At 45.0% G+C, this 19,909-nt stretch overlaps 3 protein-coding genes across 8 annotated transcripts in view; 2 read left to right on the top strand and 1 right to left on the bottom strand.

Annotated features, from left to right (window-relative positions):
- The first annotated feature begins 5,928 nt into the window (after positions 1 to 5,928).
- aimp2 (aminoacyl tRNA synthetase complex interacting multifunctional protein 2) lies at positions 5,929 to 10,198 on the top strand. 2 transcript variants are annotated; one of them, XM_079366757.1, is made up of 4 exons: positions 5,929 to 6,105; positions 7,011 to 7,229; positions 7,965 to 8,199; positions 9,391 to 10,198. In XM_079366757.1, exons 1-4 carry the CDS (start codon positions 6,091 to 6,093, stop codon positions 9,777 to 9,779), a joined length of 858 nt encoding a protein of 285 aa, XP_079222883.1. In that variant the 5' UTR covers positions 5,929 to 6,090; the 3' UTR covers positions 9,780 to 10,198. The 2 variants fall into 2 exon arrangements, with proteins under 2 accessions (XP_079222883.1, XP_079222882.1); XM_079366756.1 differs by having other exon boundaries at positions 5,932 to 6,219.
- A 1,544-nt stretch (positions 10,199 to 11,742) lies between these two features.
- zbedx (zinc finger BED-type containing X) lies at positions 11,743 to 16,554 on the bottom strand (the record flags this gene model as incomplete). Of its 5 annotated transcripts, none has more annotated exons than XM_079366752.1 (2): positions 11,743 to 13,796; positions 16,341 to 16,554. In XM_079366752.1, the coding sequence occupies one exon, from the start codon at positions 13,680 to 13,682 to the stop codon at positions 12,084 to 12,086; it is 1,599 nt and encodes a 532-aa protein (XP_079222878.1). In that variant the 3' UTR covers positions 11,743 to 12,083. The 5 variants fall into 5 exon arrangements, with proteins under 5 accessions (XP_079222878.1, XP_079222877.1, XP_079222876.1 ...); XM_079366751.1 differs by having other exon boundaries at positions 16,402 to 16,554; XM_079366750.1 differs by lacking the exon at positions 16,341 to 16,554 and adding an exon at positions 16,059 to 16,154.
- The window catches only part of LOC306838541 (voltage-dependent calcium channel gamma-4 subunit-like), a gene marked incomplete at its 5' end in the record, with an annotated part of 13,451 nt that continues 9,694 nt past the window's right edge, over positions 16,153 to 19,909 (top strand). Inside the window, one exon of the mRNA XM_079366754.1 lies at positions 16,153 to 16,375. Coding sequence (XP_079222880.1) covers positions 16,153 to 16,375 — 223 coding nt within the window. The remainder of the gene's footprint in view (positions 16,376 to 19,909) is intronic.

Here is a 19,909-nt window from a genome sequence, read left to right as displayed (position 1 = left end):
TGACGTGTTAGTGTTATAGGCGTTCATGCATATATTGTTATTTGCAATAGTTGTGACAGGGGACCAGCCCTGCAGGATATGAGGAAAATCTGTGATGTGTGATAGCATCATTCAATATGGCAATATTATGTGCTATTTTATAATAAGCATGTTAGCTTTTCTGAAAGCGCGTATGCGTTTCTGCCATTCAGCGTTAAAACATATCAACCGTATTAATGACACGATGTCTCTAATAAATCCAAGATATAAGGAATGCTTCTCATTAAGCTCCCCAGTATCATGTTAATCAGTGTGCAGCAGAGTTGTGGCGCTGCAGAGGTGTGATTGAATCACCCGTGTACCTCGTAGGGTTGTCACAAAGCTTCGACACGATGACAGTGAAATCAAACACTTCGAACGAGGGCTGTGTAAAAAGTAGAAGTGGTGGAAGTCACCCCGTTATGTCAGCATGCAGCATCAGGTAACTAAGAATAAACCAATCAAAGAAGGACTCAATCAAACACCTACACCTGCAGTAACATTTAGTGTGCTGCGGCGTGCGTCTCCTCTGGACGAGCGCTTCAGGATGAACATGTCGGCCTCGCCTGCTTGTCTGCTTGGCACTTCAATAATTGATGCCCTCGCTTCATTGTCACCAAAAACTCATATCAAGAAAGGAGTGTCAGGCTCACCTTACTGATTAAGTCCGTGTGAAACTTTAATGTGCACCCCATCTTTAACGGATAACAAACGGAGGTGCTCCACCAACCCCGGGTAACAGGAAGCTGTGCCATGAGGGGGCAAACTGTGATCATATTTGGAATCATTCCTGGTGATTTGGAGTTTAAAAGGTATCAGAGATGCTGCTACCCGATAGTCTGAGCAGGGAGGAACGTCGTGAAAGATTTAACTGCCATGTTAGGATGACTGAATGGGCTTTGTGAGCTCAGCGCAGGAACTCTATCCATAATGCAGGGGATGACAGCACTGCCTCTGTTCCCCAACAAGCTTTAGTCCGGAGCCTCTACTTATGATGTCTGCGTGCAGCTTCCCTTCATTAATGAATGATAGGCAAAGCCCGTATCAATGGCCATCCCTGATACACACGGGGAGATCGTGGAAAGCGATTTCTAGAAATCTACTTCCATTGTAGCGTGAGCTCATTGTTTACATATCTGCTTTTTGACAGCTTCTAGAAGCTATTAACTAATTCAAGTTTGCAATTTGAACTAAAAGCCACACCCTCCTTTAAGCCCTGAACAGCTGCTACATGTGCTGACTCACGGGCAGACGCAGTAATGGTTGTCGTGAGGCAGTAGACGGGTACTTTTCCAGACTTTTCCAAATGAGACGGCACAATCAAGATAAGATGGCGAGAGTCACCCGGGACAAAAACTTTGACGAGCTCAATAATCGAGGCAGACTGTCGGGTTCGAAGGTGGACGGCGAGAGAATGGTTGTGCTGAGGTAGAGTTCAGTCAGTAAACATCTTACAGCATCTAAAAGTGAAGATACAAACAGAGAGTCAGCTAAAAAGAGCTTTCATGCTGGGGGTGACAACTTCACTGCATTTATAAAATATAGACTTACAAGCGTCTTCTTCTGTTTGGGCTTGTTTGGGTCGAGAGATAGCAAACAATTTCATCAACAGAAATTAAAACTACTCCCTCTTACTACTCTTTGTTACTTTTCCTCACACTCGTCACTCTGTCCCAGCTAAATAATTGGCCTATAGGGATGGGTATCAGTAAGATTTTATCCATACCAGTACTGCTAATGGATACGACTTTCCACTTTAAAAGATTATGAAAAAAAAACAAAAAGCCTTCTTTGTTGTCATTGAACATTTTTTAAATTGTACTTTTTGGTGAATGAGGCTCATTCCTTTATGAGCTAATGAAGGAAAAACTCTGAAGGAATGTTATATCATTAAATACAGATAGGACAGAACAGTGTTTGTCCATGAGCTGAATCAGGTATCAATCGGATACAGGGAGTCCTTTCACTTCGCTGCCTGTAGTCAGACTGTTTAATGAGGAGTAATATACAAGTATATATCAGTTTGCAGCACAGCTTCATGAGCTCATTTTCATCCTAAAAAACACCTGAACATTAAGTATTTTCTGAGTGTGTATATAAACAGTTTTTAGTCAGCTATTTAAATTATGACCAAAATGTTGCAGACTAAATGTTAATCACAACTTTAGATTTCTTTAATGTAAATTAATAAATTTAATTTTGAGTGTTTTTTGATTTCTTGTTTTAGGGGCCTAAAGATTCTTGGTCCAGTTTGTTATGCCGTGTCTTGAGTGTGATTGGCTGCTGTATCTGCTTTCTTATCTCCTGCAAAGGATTAATAAACAGTCTATCTTCAAGTCTACCTACAGACGATCCCGATACTCATCTGTACATAGTTCTACGCATAACCTCCTGAAAACGGCATGGTGTTCCTTTTCTGACTCAGTTGGTAATGATGGCACGAACAAAGTACACAATGTGAACTGACAAACTTGAGAAATGATGGTACTTAATAGTTTTTCACCAGAGTGAGGTGGTTTGGTTCCCCACACACTTCCAGTCTAAATGCTAAGCTAAGCTAACCAGCTTCTCTGTGGATTCTGTTTCTCTCCTTTTTGTCCCGCCGCCTTTTTCACTGCTTCATGGCCCAGAAATAGTCTGATACCCCCGTATAAAACTGAAAGTTTTTACCTCCACTATTCAGTAATTATGGACTGAAAAAAACAAGGCAAATACTGTGGGCTAATTAAAGCTTGAGACATTGTGGACAGAGCTAGCTGTTCCATCTTCTTCCAGTCGTTGTGCTAAACTAAGCTAAACACTGGGATGTAGTTTTAAGACTAAGTCTAAATCTTCTGGTCTAACTGTTCGTGCTAACAAGAATAAGAGGTGAGTTTATATGAGAATAATTGGAGTTTATGTGCATATTTCCCTGAACTATTGAGGCAGACTAAGACTGTCGAGGATTCTTTTTTCTAAATATCCAATTAGCATATCAGTGACCCAGTGAGATAAGTAAGACAGCACCTACACGGCCCATGTCAGCCCACATCCCGCAGAATGACAGACTTCATGTCCCTTGTTCCGACATGATTTAAACAAGTACTGTGCACTGTCAGGTTTCAGCTCCCTCCATAGTCTCAGTTTCTCGCTCTGGTTTTACTCTGGACATCAGATCTGGCAATTGCCTTAGCCGGGCTGCCAGGTTGGCCCCAGTTCCCCCCCCCCACCACCACCACCACAATCACACACACACACACACACACACACACACACTCAAACACCATACTTGTGCTTCCCTCTCTTCTACATGACTTCAGCAAACAGTGAATTATTCAGGGCTAACAAGCTGTCCGAACAGAAAACCCAATTGTGGATTTTCATTAAACCTCTCTCTCTCTCTCTCTCTCGCTCGGCGGCTCGTGTGGCTGAAGAGGAGAGGATGTAGCTCGAAGTGTTGAGTTCCCTTGACAGAAAGGTGCCAGTGAGGAAGGCAACCGACCGCATGTCAAATGAGAGGCCGATATTTCAACTGCTTCCTCATTAAGGGTTGTGTTCCTGCTTTAACTTCAGTCACAGATCACTTCTGTGATTGTTTACACCGGCTTGATGGAGAGGCCTGATTTGGATTGGAGCAGCAGGTTGACTGCAGTAGAAGTGAAGAAGCCACAGCGTTCCTGTGATTGGCCACCAGGTGTTGATGTCTGTCACGTCTCTTTCTGATGAATAAACGACAGGAGCAGAAGACTGTAAACTTGACTTTGATCCACTCATACAGACACAGGGCAAAACTCTACAACTAAGCCACAGTTGCCCCAACTTGACTGTAAACTTTTGAAGGACTTGAACAAGTTATTTTAACTGTATTACTGCAGCTCCAAAAAAACCCATTCTGCTTAAACTGAAACCAGCAGAGTTGACTTTATGGACATCGGGCTTCTTGATTATGAGAAAAATCATAACTATTATAATGAGACGATGATCATGTAACAAAATACTCAGGGACCATACAACATCTGCATCCCAGACATTTATCAAATGTGAACCCTCTGAACACTTTGAAAAGAAAAACGAGCAATAAATAACAAATATATAAATATAAATTTGATGTGCTCTTGAGGGAGTGACGATTGTCCACAAAATATAGTGCATGACCACAGGTCACACACTGATGGCAGAGGCTGCTATGTAAAGTGTCCATATAAACTAATCCCATTTATAAAAACTCTGGGGAAACTTTGGGAAACATTGGACATGTGGCTACAGGAGACTACCACTCTACCACTGAGCCACAGCACTCACTGCATCACGTATGACTGAAAAGTGCAGCAGCAGCACACTCCATTGGCTAACATGTGTAAGGACTTTACCTTTTCCCCATTTAGTGACCTGCTGTGATGATAAGAAAAAACACATCACACAGTGTTTCTTTTTCCCAAAGTCTTGAACTCAACACAGCAGGTAAACTATGTGCTGTTTGTATTCACGTGTTAGATGGACACATAAACATTGGGAATATTTACATTTACTAGTCTATTCCATATTTACATCAGACGCTGCATCTTTCATACCTTCTTACCTACATCAGGCAGAAGAGAACAGAAACGTATAATCTTCAGTTCTCAGCTTTTCAGCTCAGTCTGTTCAAAGGTCAGAACAGGGACAAGGACTGCAAATAAGCCACAGCTAGAAGACAGACCTACAGTTTATTTCATCATTTGTTCTTTCATTAGAAATAACAAAACATACATGTATTGTCCCTGACAAAGAAAATGACAAACATATTTTCATTATTATTTACTAGTTCACACATGGAGGTGAATGTCTGAATGCTTCCCCGCAGTGACTGATTCTGCAGGAGGTTCAGAGTGAACAGCTCCTCTGTTGACTGCTCACCTCTTGCATTGAGAAATAACACTGTGGCGTCCTCTAGAGCGTTTTCAGGTGAACCATTCAGACAGCAATGTGGTGACACTAATGTTCATGTAACATCTGGATGATTTCTGCACAGCTGTGTGGATGTCACAACAACAAAGATTAAAAGCTCCTGTTGGTTAATTCCAAATGAATTAATAACACTTACCTTTAATTTGAGTCTAGTTTTTTCTTCTGCATTCACCTGCACCTCGGATGCCCGGATTTCCAATGATTAGAAGGTTGTTGTTTTTTTTTACAGACTTTAGTGCTTTAAAGTTCAACCTTTTCAGTCATAATGAAACAATATGAATTATTTTCCGATGAGTTGCATTCATCTAAGCAGGCCACTCTGGGCGATAAATAAACGACAGGTTTACACATTACTGCCTTCACATACACAACACGTGGATAAATATAGACGCACTCATTTATTTAAAGTTTTTTCACCCTACCACATGGATTTCCGTCAGCCATTTTTAGCGTAATATGACGTTATGTATGAGTAGCTATTCCCCCCCCCCCCCCCCCCATTTAAATTATTTAATTTATTTTGGTGACCAGATTGTGGACAAAGATTTGTGTTTTTTTTGTTTGTTTTTTGTCAGTTGATTTTGAGCTGGGGAAATTCCATATCCATAAAAACAAATGGGCCAAAGCGAAACCAAACATTGCACCTTTTAGAAAAGAAATTCTCCATTATGCTGCCACAATCAAAGACATTTTGTGGAAGTGATCTATAAAGTCCTTTTCTTGTCTTGTTTCCTTGTTGTTTGCTGTACACTGTACCTCCTGAATCTCTATAAGTATCAATTGTTTTATTTTATATTCTTTTGTTCTGTCTGTATGTAAGAATACCTAGTAAGTATGTATTGTTTCTTGAAATAAATATAGAAATTAAAAACAGACTCGTCACACTCTAGAAAGGGGATAAAAAAAGTTACAGCAGGCTCATTCATAAAAGTGTTAGTGGTATTTTTATGTTTACTTCTTCAACACTTGAGGGCGTCGTCATCTTCACCGGATATGACGTCACTGCGGCCTCTTTCCTGTGTGTCCGTCCGCGAGCGTCGGTAGCCGCCGCTGCTGCCTGTCAACATCACCTGTGCTGGGGGACTTTTTGTTGTTTTTTTTTTAAACCATTTCTCTCTGATAGAAGTCCACACACGGTCCGCAGTCATGCCCATGTACCAGGTAAAGCCCACCTGTGGGGGTCACGTGAAGGTTGAGTTGCCAACGTGCATGTACAAGTTACCAAATATCCACGCGCAGCAAGGGAACAGCTGCACATCTGAGCACGCGCTTCAGGTAACTGTTAACTGATTTCATTTGGACAAAGGTTTAAACATTTTTGTTTCAACAGGTTAGCACGTGTTAACTCCTGTAATTTGTCACGTGTTAGTTCATAATGATCTCGCGCGTCGTGTTTTGCGTTAGCTCGCTTTAGCTAAGCTAGCCGGCTAGCTTCACAGTTCTGGCTGATGCAACAATTACTGCAGAACATTTTCAAGGATGAAGATCCAGGAGGTTGTTTGAGTAGGTTGATGGTGAAGCTGACCAAAAGAACAAAACATATATTATGTCTTCATGTTGACACAGCTGGACACACAGCTGCACAGAGGAGGAATACAAGTTACCTTAATGATCATTTTTGCTCATCAACTGTGTTTTTTTTTCCTTTTTTGGGGACCAGCCAAATTATTTATGCATGCCAATATTGTTAAAACAATGATCATACTGTTCTCAAAGTAAGAGGTCAAATTAACAAAATGTACCATCAGGTGTTGATACTCAGACTCCAGTTTGTGGAAGAATAAGACATTATTCTCATCTATAATAGTTTTATATTCCATGAGGTAGGACGTAACTGTGCCGCAAATGTATGTTTGAATTGGAGGTTCGATAACGACGAAAAATAAATAAAATCCTTGAATTCAGTTTGAGATAAAAACAGGAACAACTCGTGTAGCAGTGCAGCACAGGGTACATTGTTGACGTCCATCTGGGCTGCACATTGTGGCGTGAATATCACTTAGTCTGATGGTAGAAGACGCTATATTAGATCCCTTCATGATGTCATTCTCCTGTCCTCTCCGCAGAATGGCGAGGTGGACCCAGCCGTAAGGGCTCTGGAGGCCCGGCAGGATGAGATCTTGAGAAAACTGTACGAGCTGAAAGCGGCTGTGGATGGCCTGGCCAAGACGGTGACCACCCCCGATGCCGACCTGGACCTAACAGTCAGCAGCAGCCTCTCCTCCCACAGTCCCATCCCATCAACCTTTAATGGCGTCACAGATCTGGACACCGTTCTGGGCAAGGTGATCTATCGCATGAGAACCGGACTAGGCTGCTCTACATCCAGGCATGAGCACAATTGAGGACTTACCAATACATTTTACCTAATGAGGAATATTCCCTTAGGTGTGCAGAGTCTCTTGACACAGCAGTGACAGAAACATTCGACCTAAAACTTCATCACACAATTTGCAGTTCTGCAACAAGACCTGCATTCATTGGTCAGACTGGATAGGTGGGCAATCACCTAAAAACCCTTTTATTAAGGACGAAGCAGGATTTGAGAATTAATACCTTAAAAACAACAATGAGCATGGAGTCAGCTTTTTTGGGGGACAGGTTGCATACTTGGGCGTAGATTACCTCCATTAATCAATAATGGATTCAAATGCTGCTAGAAAGACTTTTCTAAACGAAAGGAAAGCTTTTGTTTCTTTCTAAGAGATCCAACTCCACCCAGAGAGTTTTATGAGATGCAGAATACCAGACACCATAAAAAAAAAAGTGCCGTCACGAGGCACGCAGAGTGCCGTCTGAAGTTGTTTACGTGATCACGCCCTTCACAAGAAGTCGCTTGGAAAAACAACTCTGACATGAACAACCTGCTCATAAGTGGAATGTGTTTGAAAGACGCATGCGGGTGTGAGTCTGTTTGTTCCCGCTGTATTCGCCTTGATAAAGCAGATAAATGTCTTAGCATGTCGTTCATGTTGGACGCTGCTTCTCTTGACCTCCTTTTATCTCCATCATGTCATCAGGACCTCGGCGCTCTGCGTGACATCGTCATCAACGCCAACCCCGCACAGCCCCCCCTGACTCTGCTGGTGCTCCACAGCCTGCTGTGTCAACGCTACCGTGTGCTCTCCACCGTCCACGTCCACTCCTCGGTCAGCAACGTGCCACAGCAGCTCATGACCTGCCTCGGGCCACGCCACGCAGACAGCTACTCCCGCAACCTGTTTCAGCTGGGCTTCACCCTCATATGGAAAGACGGTGAGGAAACTCATGACAACACCTTTAACTACGCCCACGTTATTAGAACATACAGTGAAATAAGACGAGAGGCTGTTTACTCAGTCGCAGTTATACTGCAGGCTGAGAGCTGAACTACGGTACCAGTCGCTCGCAGGATTTCAAACTCTGCACGGAGGAGATGGTAGAGAGATGGTTCTAGAGTGAGCTGCACATAATCTCCACTCTGAGACGCTCAGAGCTGACCGGCTCGTCTTTACTCGTGTCGTTGTTTATCTAAACCAGGGGTGCTCAATACGTCGATCGCGATCTACCAGTCGATTGCGAAGGCAGTGTGGGTAGATCGCAAAGCATTATAAAGTAGACGTCAGCCTATCGTCCGTCCTCACTATGAAAAAAAACCCCGGCTTCGCGCCTCCGTATTTTCCCCTTAAGTTTCGTTTCATTAAAACCGAAAGTAAAGACGGTCGCGATGTGACTGTATTTGCTGAATGAATGTAATGTAACGTAGTGTTAAAAGGCTGCATCAGTCAAGTTATCATTTGTTAGAGCAAGAAAGGCAGAGGATCATCAGGAAAAGAGGAGGAGAGGTGAGAACTGTAATAAGCTAAGAGAATGAGAAACAGTGAAGGAGCCGACAGATGAAACATACAAAACAGATGTAAATGTAGCCGAGGCTGGAAAACGGAAGGATATGCAATGAATCGGATTATTTCAAGGCCATGTTCAGTCACAGCATGAATTATCCATCAATAATATTATTTGGGTGGATTAAGTAATAATGTAACTAAACATGGCTTTACAGTTAAAGTAATCATGACTCAGTAGAATACTTGGACTTTTGATTTTAAAAAAAATCAACAGAGGATGAGACAGGAGACAGACATGAAGACCAGGACCCAGTTACATACAAAGGCGTGTCTCTCCACACACACACACACACACACACACACACACACACACACACACACACACACACACACACACACACACACACACACACACACACACACACACACACACACACACACACACACACACACAGAGGTATAGAGCTAAATTCTAAATAAATATGTTTTGCATGTTATTAGGTAGATCATTTTTGACTTGGTCATTTTATAAGTAGCTCCCATGCCGAAAAAGTGTGAGCACCCCTGATCTAAACGTTGTAAATGGCTTCATCACCAGTTTTACCTTTTGTTCATTTTACAGTCCCCAAACTGCAGATGAAGTTCAGCGTGCAGAACATGTGTCCCATCGAGGGGGAGGCCAACGTCGCACGTTTCCTCTTCAAGCTGATGGCGCCGTACCCCAGTGACCCGGCTCACGCCACGCTGGTCGACAACTGGCTGGACACCGCTTTCTTCCAGCTGGCAGGAGGCAGCTCCAAGGAGCGGGCCGCCGTCCTCCGGGCCCTCAACTCGGCTCTGGGCCGTACTCCGTGGCTCACCGGGTCGGAGTTCTCGCTTGCAGATGTAGCCTGCTACTGCTGCGTGTTACAGAGCGGCTCCGTGTCGTCCGCTCCGGCGAACGTCCAGCGCTGGATCAAGTCCTGCGACAACCTGGGACACTTCCGTCCTGCCAAACTGCTTGTGAAGTGACCCGGGCGGAACCAGGACCTGACAAAGTGAGAGAAGGGCATTAGGATTTTAAAATACACGGGCCGTGTCTGAAACGGCTTCGAATGCTTCCTTCCTCAGTCTCGTTTGAAAGCAAACTGACAGAGACGAGTGCAGTAAAGTTATTACTCTCTGTCGTGCTGCTTTTCTATAACTAAGAGATACTAATAATAGTTTTATTTTGAAAGGGAGGAAGCATGAGAGGACTGTGAAGACGAGGGCTGGGTGATGGATTCAATCAAAAGTACTGACAGAAGCGATCTAACACTGTACACCTTCCACCCACTTTGTGCCTAACATGAGTTCTAAATGTGAGTAACGTGTGGTAAAGGGTATTTCAGGAGTAATACTTTGTACCATTTTCTTTTCTGAACTCATTAAAACTAAAACTTTGGATCAACCTTTGAGCTCAGGACTGATGTTTGTTTAAACTGAAGTTCACAAGTGTGTCCATTAGGTGGCAGCATTGCCTTTTCTAAACGGTTACACGCTTACATCAAACAGAGCTGCAGCCTCTCTGAATGAGCCAAACCTCGTGTCCTCGTCTCTCCGCTTCGGTTCCTTGCATCTCGGGTGGGAGGGGCTAAGACGCAGCGAAGGTAACGGAGTCGTACCTGTAGAGTCGTGTCAGGGAGGGAAACGCTGGACGGCAGGTTCCTCCAAGATAACGATGAAACTACAACTGGTATATTAGAAGCTTGGCTCGTGTGTTTCTGGAGGCGACAGCCAACAAACGCAGGATGTCAAACTTTGTCATAAGTAACATGAGTTACTCGTTCCACAGAATGAAAAGCCTAAAATGTTTCTCAACTGGGGGGGTCGGGACCCAAAAGTGGGTTAAAACCAGTCTGTTAAGCTCCTTCTCTTTGTTCCGTCATGGTTCAGGAAGCTTCAGACAGTTGACTCATGAGACGTTCGCCGAGCAGGTGAAGAACGGTCCCTTCAGAGCTGCAGCACTTCCAACAGTCTGCATCGTCGATAAGCTTTACTCAAACCGCGTGGAAGGAGTCCGCTACCAACCATCCACAATGTCGAACGTGATTAACCTGAGAAATCATTGAAATGATAAATGTTGTTAGTGAGTCCACCGTGTGAGAGTTACTGAATGAGATCTGTTTTGCTAAAAGGTGGGCGTGAACTTTTTACATCCCAGCTGCAGTAAACAAACATCTGGAGGTCCTTAGACATCGCTGAACTGAAGAAAAGCAAACGGCATGCTTTCAAAGTTCTGCTGGAAATATTCTTTAGTTTTCTAAAGCAAGTGAAACTAGAATAGGAAACTCCCATAAAGCCGTTTACTTATCTGTGAAGTGTTTTTGCTGTTCACTTGCTGACTGGTCATTGTCTGTTCGTTCACAGCTGTAACATATTCAGCCCGACTCGTGTGTCCTGCAGGAATCCTTTAACACGCTCCCCTGCTTGTGTTCGCCATCGCTCGCTCGGGGTCGGTTCCTCTCTGCCTCTTCTCGAGCTGCTGCAGAAGTCACAGAACAGACAACTTGAATACATGCATACACAATCACACATGCAATGATGTGAAAAAAAGAAGAAAAAACAAACCCCCCGAGAGTCTCCCGTCCTCTCCCAGGGTTTGAGTTTTGCATTTTCAGAAGCGTCGTGTTGTCGACAGCTCAGGTCCGAACAGAGAGAGAGAGAGAGAGTGCGTTTGTATCTTCTGACAGCCTCCTGTTGGTCTCCTGACAGCTGCCTGACAAGACTGACATGTGGACACAGGGAAGGGAAAACACCCGGGACTCTGCAGGAGGAGGAATTTGAGCTTTTGTGTGCTCCGAGTCTTCCTCGGACTAAAACAAAAGCTTCATCTCAAACTGTTATCAGTGTGTCGCTGCTGCATGCAAATGAAGCAACAGAAACCACAGCACCACTAACCTGAGCACCTTTTGTTTCCATTCGTCAAACAGCAGAGACACAGACAGCAATAAGGCTCTTTCCATGTCTCTTTATATATGATATAAAACACACAGACAGGAGATGCATTCTCATTAAACAGCTGTAGAAAAAAACAGACATTTTGACCCTGTAGCTTCACAATAAGAGCACAGACAGACGGACGCTTTGTCACTTTATAGTTCATGAATGCAGTTTGTCTGTGATTGTCACTTTGTTTTTTTTGCATTAGGCCATTCAGCAGTGAGAAGTATACGCTATCAAAACAGAGTGGGGGCGGAGCGATAAAGAAAAGACACGTGGGCTTTTAGTCTGAAATCACAGATTACTCGGGGTTCGTTCCGTCTTGATTTCAGCTCTATGTGGTTTGATTCTGCGTCATTCTGCGATCACAGTGCACACGTTGCTGTTGTATCTCAGGAGCTGAATGCGTTCGAAGTAGTCGTCGGTCAGAAAGTTCCTCTGCGAGGTGACCAGGTTTCCTTTCTGGCTGAAGAGGCGCTGGACGGGGGCCGTGGACGGGAGCGTGGTGTTGTATTTGAGGAACAGCTGCTTCACTCGGGGGAAGTCCTGAAGGCACTCCAGGCTCTTCCCCTTCCCTTCAATGTACTTCTGAACCTCCTCCATCACCCCCCGCTGCTGGATCTGAACGGCGGGCTTCACCGGCCCGTAGCTGAAGAAGTCGTCTTCCGTCTCGATGGTTGACGAGCTCCGGCTGGCGTTGGCCACGGTGATGATGCAGGGGTCCATCTGAGAGGCCTCCGTAGCCAGCACGGAGCACATCTCCTCCCTCTCGGAAGCAGCCATCCACCACAAGCGAAACTGAGGCGTCGTCGCCGTGGCGATTTTCGCCTCCGTGCTGGCGAACAGCTCCTGGAAGCGCACGTCGATGGCCAGCACGATGGCGTTGATGACGTCCGCGAAGTAATCGGCGGCGTCCTTCTGCTCGTTTAACTTGTTCTTCAGGCTGAGTATGGTGGGGATGACCAAACCCAGGTAGCATTTCTGCTCCGCTTGGAAAAGTTCGAGTGCGAAGGCGAGCGGGTGGAACACGGTCACGTACTCCTTCAGGAAGGCCGTCTCCTCGGGCTGCATGCGGGGAACCTCGAGGCGGGCGCACAGCTCCGTCAGCTCGCGTTCGCTCAGGGAGGTGATCTTCTGCAAGGCACAGTACTCCACGTTCCAGCGGATGACGGCTGGGACCACGAGGGCCATTTTCCCGATCTCCTCCGCCGCGTCCATCCCCACCTGGAGGTGGTGACATTTGTTCCAGATGGCGTACACCTTGGCCATGGTGCTGTAATGCAGCTGACACATGGGCCCCTGGGACACCGCCTGCCAGAAGTCCTCCGTCACGATCAGCTCCAGGGTGTGCGACGCGCAGCGCTGCACGGTGGGCAGAAACAGCAGCATGTCCTGCTCCGGCTCGCCCTCCAGGATGGAGCCCACGTTCTCGTAGAAGCCGATGTCGTCGTCGTTATCCTGAACGTCCAAAGCGAACTCTTTGAACACGCTCATAAAGGGGCTGCCGTTGTCGGTGACCGTGGTCTGAACTTTGCTCTCGATGTTGTACGCCACGTGGATGTCGTGTATTCGCCCGGCGATGTTGTCGTAAGTGATCCGTCCCTGCAGCCGCGCGAACCCCAGAGCTGCAGATTTCCTCTCCAGAGAAGCGGCGTCGATCCAGTGGCAGGTCATCCCGAAGAAGCTCCTGTTGTTGGCCGTCCACACGTCAGCCGTGGTGCACACGTACTGGATGCCGCTCAGTTTGGACATCAGCTCCTCTCGCATCCTGGAGAAACCCTGGTCCACCTTTGTAAACAAGGTCACCCTGTCCATGGACTTCAGCCCCTCAGTCAAACCTGCAATCAGCTTCCTGAAGCCCGGCTGCTCCAGCACGTAAAAGGACTGACAGTCCTCCACCATGAAGTTGAAAATGAGATCATCAGTCTTTGTCTGGGTCATGCATTTGGCCATGATTTCTGCTTTGAGTTTCTTGAGTTGCAGGTGTCTGCTTTCGTCTCCATTTTGCTCCTCTTTCCTCCTCCCTCTCTTGGCATCAGGCCTGGCCTCGCAGCCTAAGTGTGTCCTCTGAAACACAGAACAGCAACACACAGTTTTCTTTGGGGAAAGTTGCCGGAGAGAGGAGTGTCACTTTAAACTTAAAAGAGTTTGAATAAGTTTGCAAACTTTTAACTGCATTTAAAACAAACTCAGAATAACACTTGTGCACGTCTTTGTGTTCCAGCTGTGTTTTAGCAGAGCCTGCAGCAGCTTGAGTCTGTGCACAGCATGCAGCTACAGTGTAACGTTATTTCTCACCTGGGTATCTACTCATTCATTGAATCCTGTCAACATGAACCTGGCGCACACAAGGAAGCATTACAGGGAAATGACTCTCTGTAACTTACGTCTAAATGCTTCTTTAGGTTTGATGTGGATGTTTTCGACGTGGACAGCAGATTGACCCTCGGCAGACACAGATTACACTGCACGATGATATTTTTCCCTTGATCTGCCTTGTACGTGAAATGGTGGCGATAACGCCAAGTGTGCATTGCCGACTTGCTTTCGCCGTAGTTGTCCGGCGCTTCGGCATCCATTTCGGACGTTTATTTCGACTGTTACCGACGTCTTCAAATAAATTAAAAGTACCGTAATCCGGGTTAGTAATGGTGATTACACGTAAAGTAACGATGGCGGAGGATTTCTCCTCATGCAAAAGGGGGCAGGCCTTTTGTTCAGACGTTGCACAGAAATCCAGAAGGAGCAGACACGGTGCTCACTGCTTTACCTCCACACATGCGTGTTTTACAGTGGACACAAGCCACAGAACCTGCAGCTCGGAGGTGTACGCATGCACTGCACACTCACGGGCACCCGTACTGTAACGTCACTGTCTACTGCTTGGGGATCTGTTCTCACATTCGTGGTAGTACTTTTACCAGTATTTTCCTCTGTTGTGGTGAATTGGCGCCACCTACTGGACAGTGGAGGGAGACAGTGAAGTTTATCATGAGCACAGAAGCAGGCCAGCAGCATCAAACATGAAGTAAAGACTGAAGAGGGAACATCTATAATATTGGAAGAACCAAAACATGTCAGGATTGTCTTTTTTATTAGTCTCCAGAATGCTTCATAAACAATCCCACAACATACATTAACAGCACCGTGGCATGTACGACACAAGGCCCACTAAACTGTAAACACTTCTGCCCTCTAAGATGAACAGCAGAGAGAAACGAGCCCTTCTGTTGACCAGGAGAGCGATTTTATTTTTCAAATCTGAGAAAAGATAAAGTGTCTTCGACCTTCCACCATGAAGAGCGCCGAACCTGGTATTTAAATGAGAAATATAGCAGTTTCAGAAAGAGCAGACACAAGTGTGCACACATCGAGGCAGGTGCGGGAGAAGAATGTCTTATTAACTGCAGAAAAAAAGAGAAAGCTCCACACACTGTTCAGTGCCCAATGGGCAACTTGATGCAGACATTTCTCCTTTTAAAATAGCACAGGAAGCCATTTTCAAACTGTTTGACCTCTGACATATTCGGAGGAGTCTGTGTGAGCGTGATGGTCGATGCAGGATGTAAACAATTATCAACTTGTCTCATATTTGATACATCGTCTCTGACTGTCTGTCTGATCATACTCATCACAGACCTAATTGCTTTTTTTTACAGCTCTGTTCATCGGGGGATTTGGGGGAATTGGTTGTTTGGTGTTAGTGCACCTCAGAGAGAGAACTGATGTATCAATTCTTCTCATTATTTTTGCCCCCCATCCCCCTCCTCTCTCTCCTGTGAGTGCTGACAGTGAGTTAGGACATATTCAGACTCCAGTGGATCATGTCCAAATGTCTCAGAAGAAGACAGACGGGTTGTCCAAATTCAGCCAAAGATATCATTCCCATTTAGAAATCTATTAGTGACCCATTTTACATTTGTAATGTGACTTGTCTTCTGTCTTTTACCCAACAGAAGCGCATCTCCATTGGTTAGATTTGGTGAGGGTGGGGTCTCACTTAATAGCCATTGACGTAGCCCTGTTTGCTACTGGGTTTTAACAGAGGCACATCCTGTGTTGGACCAGAGAAAAAGTGGATTGAGACAAAGCAAATAGGGGGAAACAGAAGAGTGAAGTGGTGAGGAGGTTTGAAGTGTTCACACGATGTAGCTGTCGTGCTGCCCTGCGCGCTTCAAACCTGCGTGGAGCCCATGGAGTGGGCACCACTGATGTCCTCTCATGTTCACAGCAACAACCAGTTGGTGTTGAGCATCAGGTGAGCGTTTCAGACACACGGACTTCTCCCCCTTTTTACTTTCAGAAGAAGAGCAAAGGGAGTGTACGTACCAGAACAAGTATGACCAAACAGGATCCGCGCCCTGACGCGCTCCAGTGAGTGCATGTTGGACCGCTGATAGTGTGGACTATAGTATGAAGCGCCATGGGTTGGTGTGACCGCGGGGTTCAAACGCTGCTGGCTACCGTGGGGGCTTTCGCTGCCTTCAGCCTGATGACCATCGCTATCGGCACGGACTTCTGGCTCTATTCGCGAGCATACATCTGCAACAGTACCAATGCCACAACAGACGATACCCCACCGCAGCCCAAATCAAAGAAAGGCGATCTCACCCACTCCGGGCTGTGGAGAATCTGCTGTATTGAAGGTAAGCTCTGACACAAACAAACTTACACGGCTCTGCGTGGTCATTTTACCCGGAATGCACAGGTCATTGTTCTTTTAGCTCAACAGGTGTCTTGATTGCTTTCTCCTGCAATGGATTATTTGTTGTTTCCCAGTGCGCACAGATCTGAGCGCACAAGGACGCATTCCTTTTACGCACACCAAGTATCTCAACCTGGTGATGGAAACCAAGATATTATCATCAGCAGCAACACGTTCCTCAGAGCTCATGGATCAGGGTTGTGGGGGGTAGTCTATACACGCAACAAGTCGGAAATCAACCTAATGGCGATGTCCTGTTACGTGCTTGACATAAGCTGCCAGTCAAATGTTATTGTGTGTTTATTCCAGCACAGACCCTCACAGCTATCACGTCAGTGTTACAGTCTGCAGAATAACCCGAGCCCAAGCAGGCGCGACTGAGCCCATTCACTTTTTTTACCGGTCCAAACCAGGAAGTGTGCGCGCAGTTTCTACTTTCATTCATGTCTTTATTGTATCCTATGCTGTTGCTTGGCAACATCATTGAAATCGCTATGGAAACATGCCCGGTAATTTAAAAATAGACCCCTCTGAGTTCACGTCATGTCCGAGAAAAAAATAAATCAGCTTTTAGTAAAAGAACACGATGTAACATCATCCTATATTTCTTGTTTTTATCCTGCTGGAAATGTTTTTCCATGTTTTTACGCACGAGATGTTTGGAGAAGAGGTGCGCTGGGAGTGACGTCTTACTTCAAAAACAGACAGACACTCATTCATGGACCAATCTTCCTTCCGGCCACCCCTTGACTTCTCGTCTCAGCTATCAGTGAATGAGTCGGTGTTGCTGGATGGGTGCTTTCATGTCACAGACGCATGTCATGACGCACACATTGAACGTGACAGATTTTCAAGAAGAAAAAAAAACTCACTGGATTTAAAAAAAAGAAAAGAAAACTAATGTTGTCTAAAGACTCACACACACACACACACACTCCAAAACACTGTAAGATCTGTTGAAATGTAAAGGTGCATGCCGATCTGTAAGGAGACATTTTTAAGGGTATTGAAATGTGAAACTCGTCCAACCATCTGATTTTAATTTAAGAAAACTGCAGATTTAAGAAATCAGACATGCGCGTCAGACAAATGTGCAGTGTACGCTGGAGGAGGTTTCCACCCTGAACGCAGCACGGTGTGTTCATGAAGGTCAGATGTGACAGCCTTTTTTCTGATCTCTGACATTTTCTTTGTGTATGAAAGGACGACATATTACACATTTGTTTCTGTTTTTTTATCTTCAAACCAAGAAAAAAAATGTGCATACACATGATAAAACCTTTGTTAAAGGCATCCTTCACTTTGTCGCCCAAAACATGAACTATTTGGTTCTGCTCGAGGTTTCTGCTTCTTAAAGGCAGATTTTCCTCAGCCCGGTAACATTACTAAATGTTGTTTTTGAATTGGTGCTATATAGCCTAATCAATAATTGATTGATTGAACAATTAAATTGTTTTTTTTAATTGTATGATAGACACCTTCTTAATGAGTCTCTGCTTTTTCTTGTGTTTTTGGTTTGTTTTCATTTACATTTAAGGCCTTAATGTCATCAGAGACTACATCACAGAAGTGATTCGCCTTTCTTTATCCATAATAACGCTGTTTCGGATCCTGCAGTGAAGATATTTGTTGTGGACACGTGGTGTGTCATGACATGTGGAATTTTCTGAGCTCCGTGTTTGTCAGTGACGTGGACAAGTCTGCATTATTTCCTGTAGCCTGCAACCCAGAGAAATGCAAACAAATTACAAACGCCAGCCAGCTCTTATGTCAAGGATGACTTCCCGTCTGTCCTTTGAAGTAAATAATGAAAGTGGATTAATGACGGCGGAAGCTGAATTGATGTTGATGAGATCGGGGACAAAGACTGTCTCTGTGCACTGAGGCTTTTCAATTGAAAGCAAACACAAAGACCAGCCAATCATATATGGTTCTCTGCAGTGCTAATAGTTTCACCTCTGTGCCTCTGCTTAAAACTTCAAGATGCTGGACGGTGGCCCTGTTGTCATGGAGACTCATAAGTATAGAGGAGAAGACAAGGAAGGAAGATGCAATCGACACACACCCCTCCTCCACACACACACACACACACACACACACACACACACACACACACACACACACACACACACACACACACACAAACAGACACACCTCTGGTCATAATGACAAACACACTGGGTTATTGACGTGGACGGCTCTGTGTGTATCACAGCTGAAACATCACCACGTTTGGTTGGACAGGTTGCAGCGACAACATGTCTTTCTCTCAGCCACAAGAACAATTTTCAAAACATCACTCTCCAGCCCTGCGCTCGGCTCAGAGCCACAAAATGAACATGTTTGAGTGTTTCCGATCCCCCTGCTCAACAAGCATCGCCTCTGCTTCAGCAGACCTGCATGACATTTAAGGAGCATGCAGGAAAAATATCCAATGAGTGTTTTTTTTTCCTAATCTGAGGTCAGCTCTACACTCATTTATAGAGTCCTTTGCATTTTACAGCAGCTGCTTTGATTTTTCTCTGCTGTGTTTGTGAGGCTGGTGTGGCATTAAGTGCCCCTGATTTGCATGAGAATCGTCGATGCATCACAGGCTGTTACTTATGTGTGACTCTTTTAGATTAAACCACCTCTGACAATGAGAAATAAACTCTGACTCATCCAATTAACAGGTAAATATTTACAGTAATCAGTGAGCAGCAGGTTGGCGTTAGTGGATATAAAGGCAGCTGTTTCCAGCTGGTGTGTGGAAGTGTGCATTTATGAGGAGGGGCTTGTTTAGTCCAGGGTGGGGGTCACTTTGTCATTCCCGTCATGCTCCCCAAGTCTGTAATTAAAACCCGACAGCTGAGAAGCCATGCGGGGGCATTAATTATCCAGCGGGCTACAACTTTGCGCTCACTCACTCCATCTTTTCTCCTCTGTGAGTTGGGCACTTTCTCTTTTCATGTCTTGAAGATTTGAAATCCTCAGTTCTGTCCCTTTTTTTCTTTTGTCTTCTGCTATTAATTAACACTCTGTCACCTTCCTCACACCCGCAAACCCTCAGACACTTTTAAGCCTCGAGTCTTCTCCTTTCTTTTCAAAGCTCTGTTCACGAGTGTTTCAAAGAAGGTGAGCTTAAAAAAGAAAGTTAGACATTTTCTGGAAACTGTGCTTACTGTGTGCCTGCTAACGACTATAAGGCTAACTATTGCAGAAAGTTAATTAAGCTCAACTTTGCACAAAGTCTGGAGACAGACTGAAAAAAACTGCTGTCTAAAAGTAACAAAACAGCAAAAACAAACTATAAAATATTTTTTGTATTTTTGTATATACACAGCAAGTTGCTGTGTGTCAATAAGTGATAGGCGTCGAAAAGATTATGTTACCTTTGGACACAGCCAGACTAGCAGTCCAGGTTCTACGAGGGTGCAAAAAAGTGCAATGCACGCTCATTTTAAAATGTCTGCACCCTCAATTGATCGGACGCAAA

This window comes from Symphodus melops (assembly GCF_947650265.1).
Source record: "Symphodus melops genome assembly, chromosome: 17".
Classification (NCBI taxonomy): Eukaryota; Metazoa; Chordata; class Actinopteri; order Labriformes; family Labridae; genus Symphodus; species Symphodus melops.
This window is presented reverse-complemented; position numbering and strand designations above follow the sequence as displayed.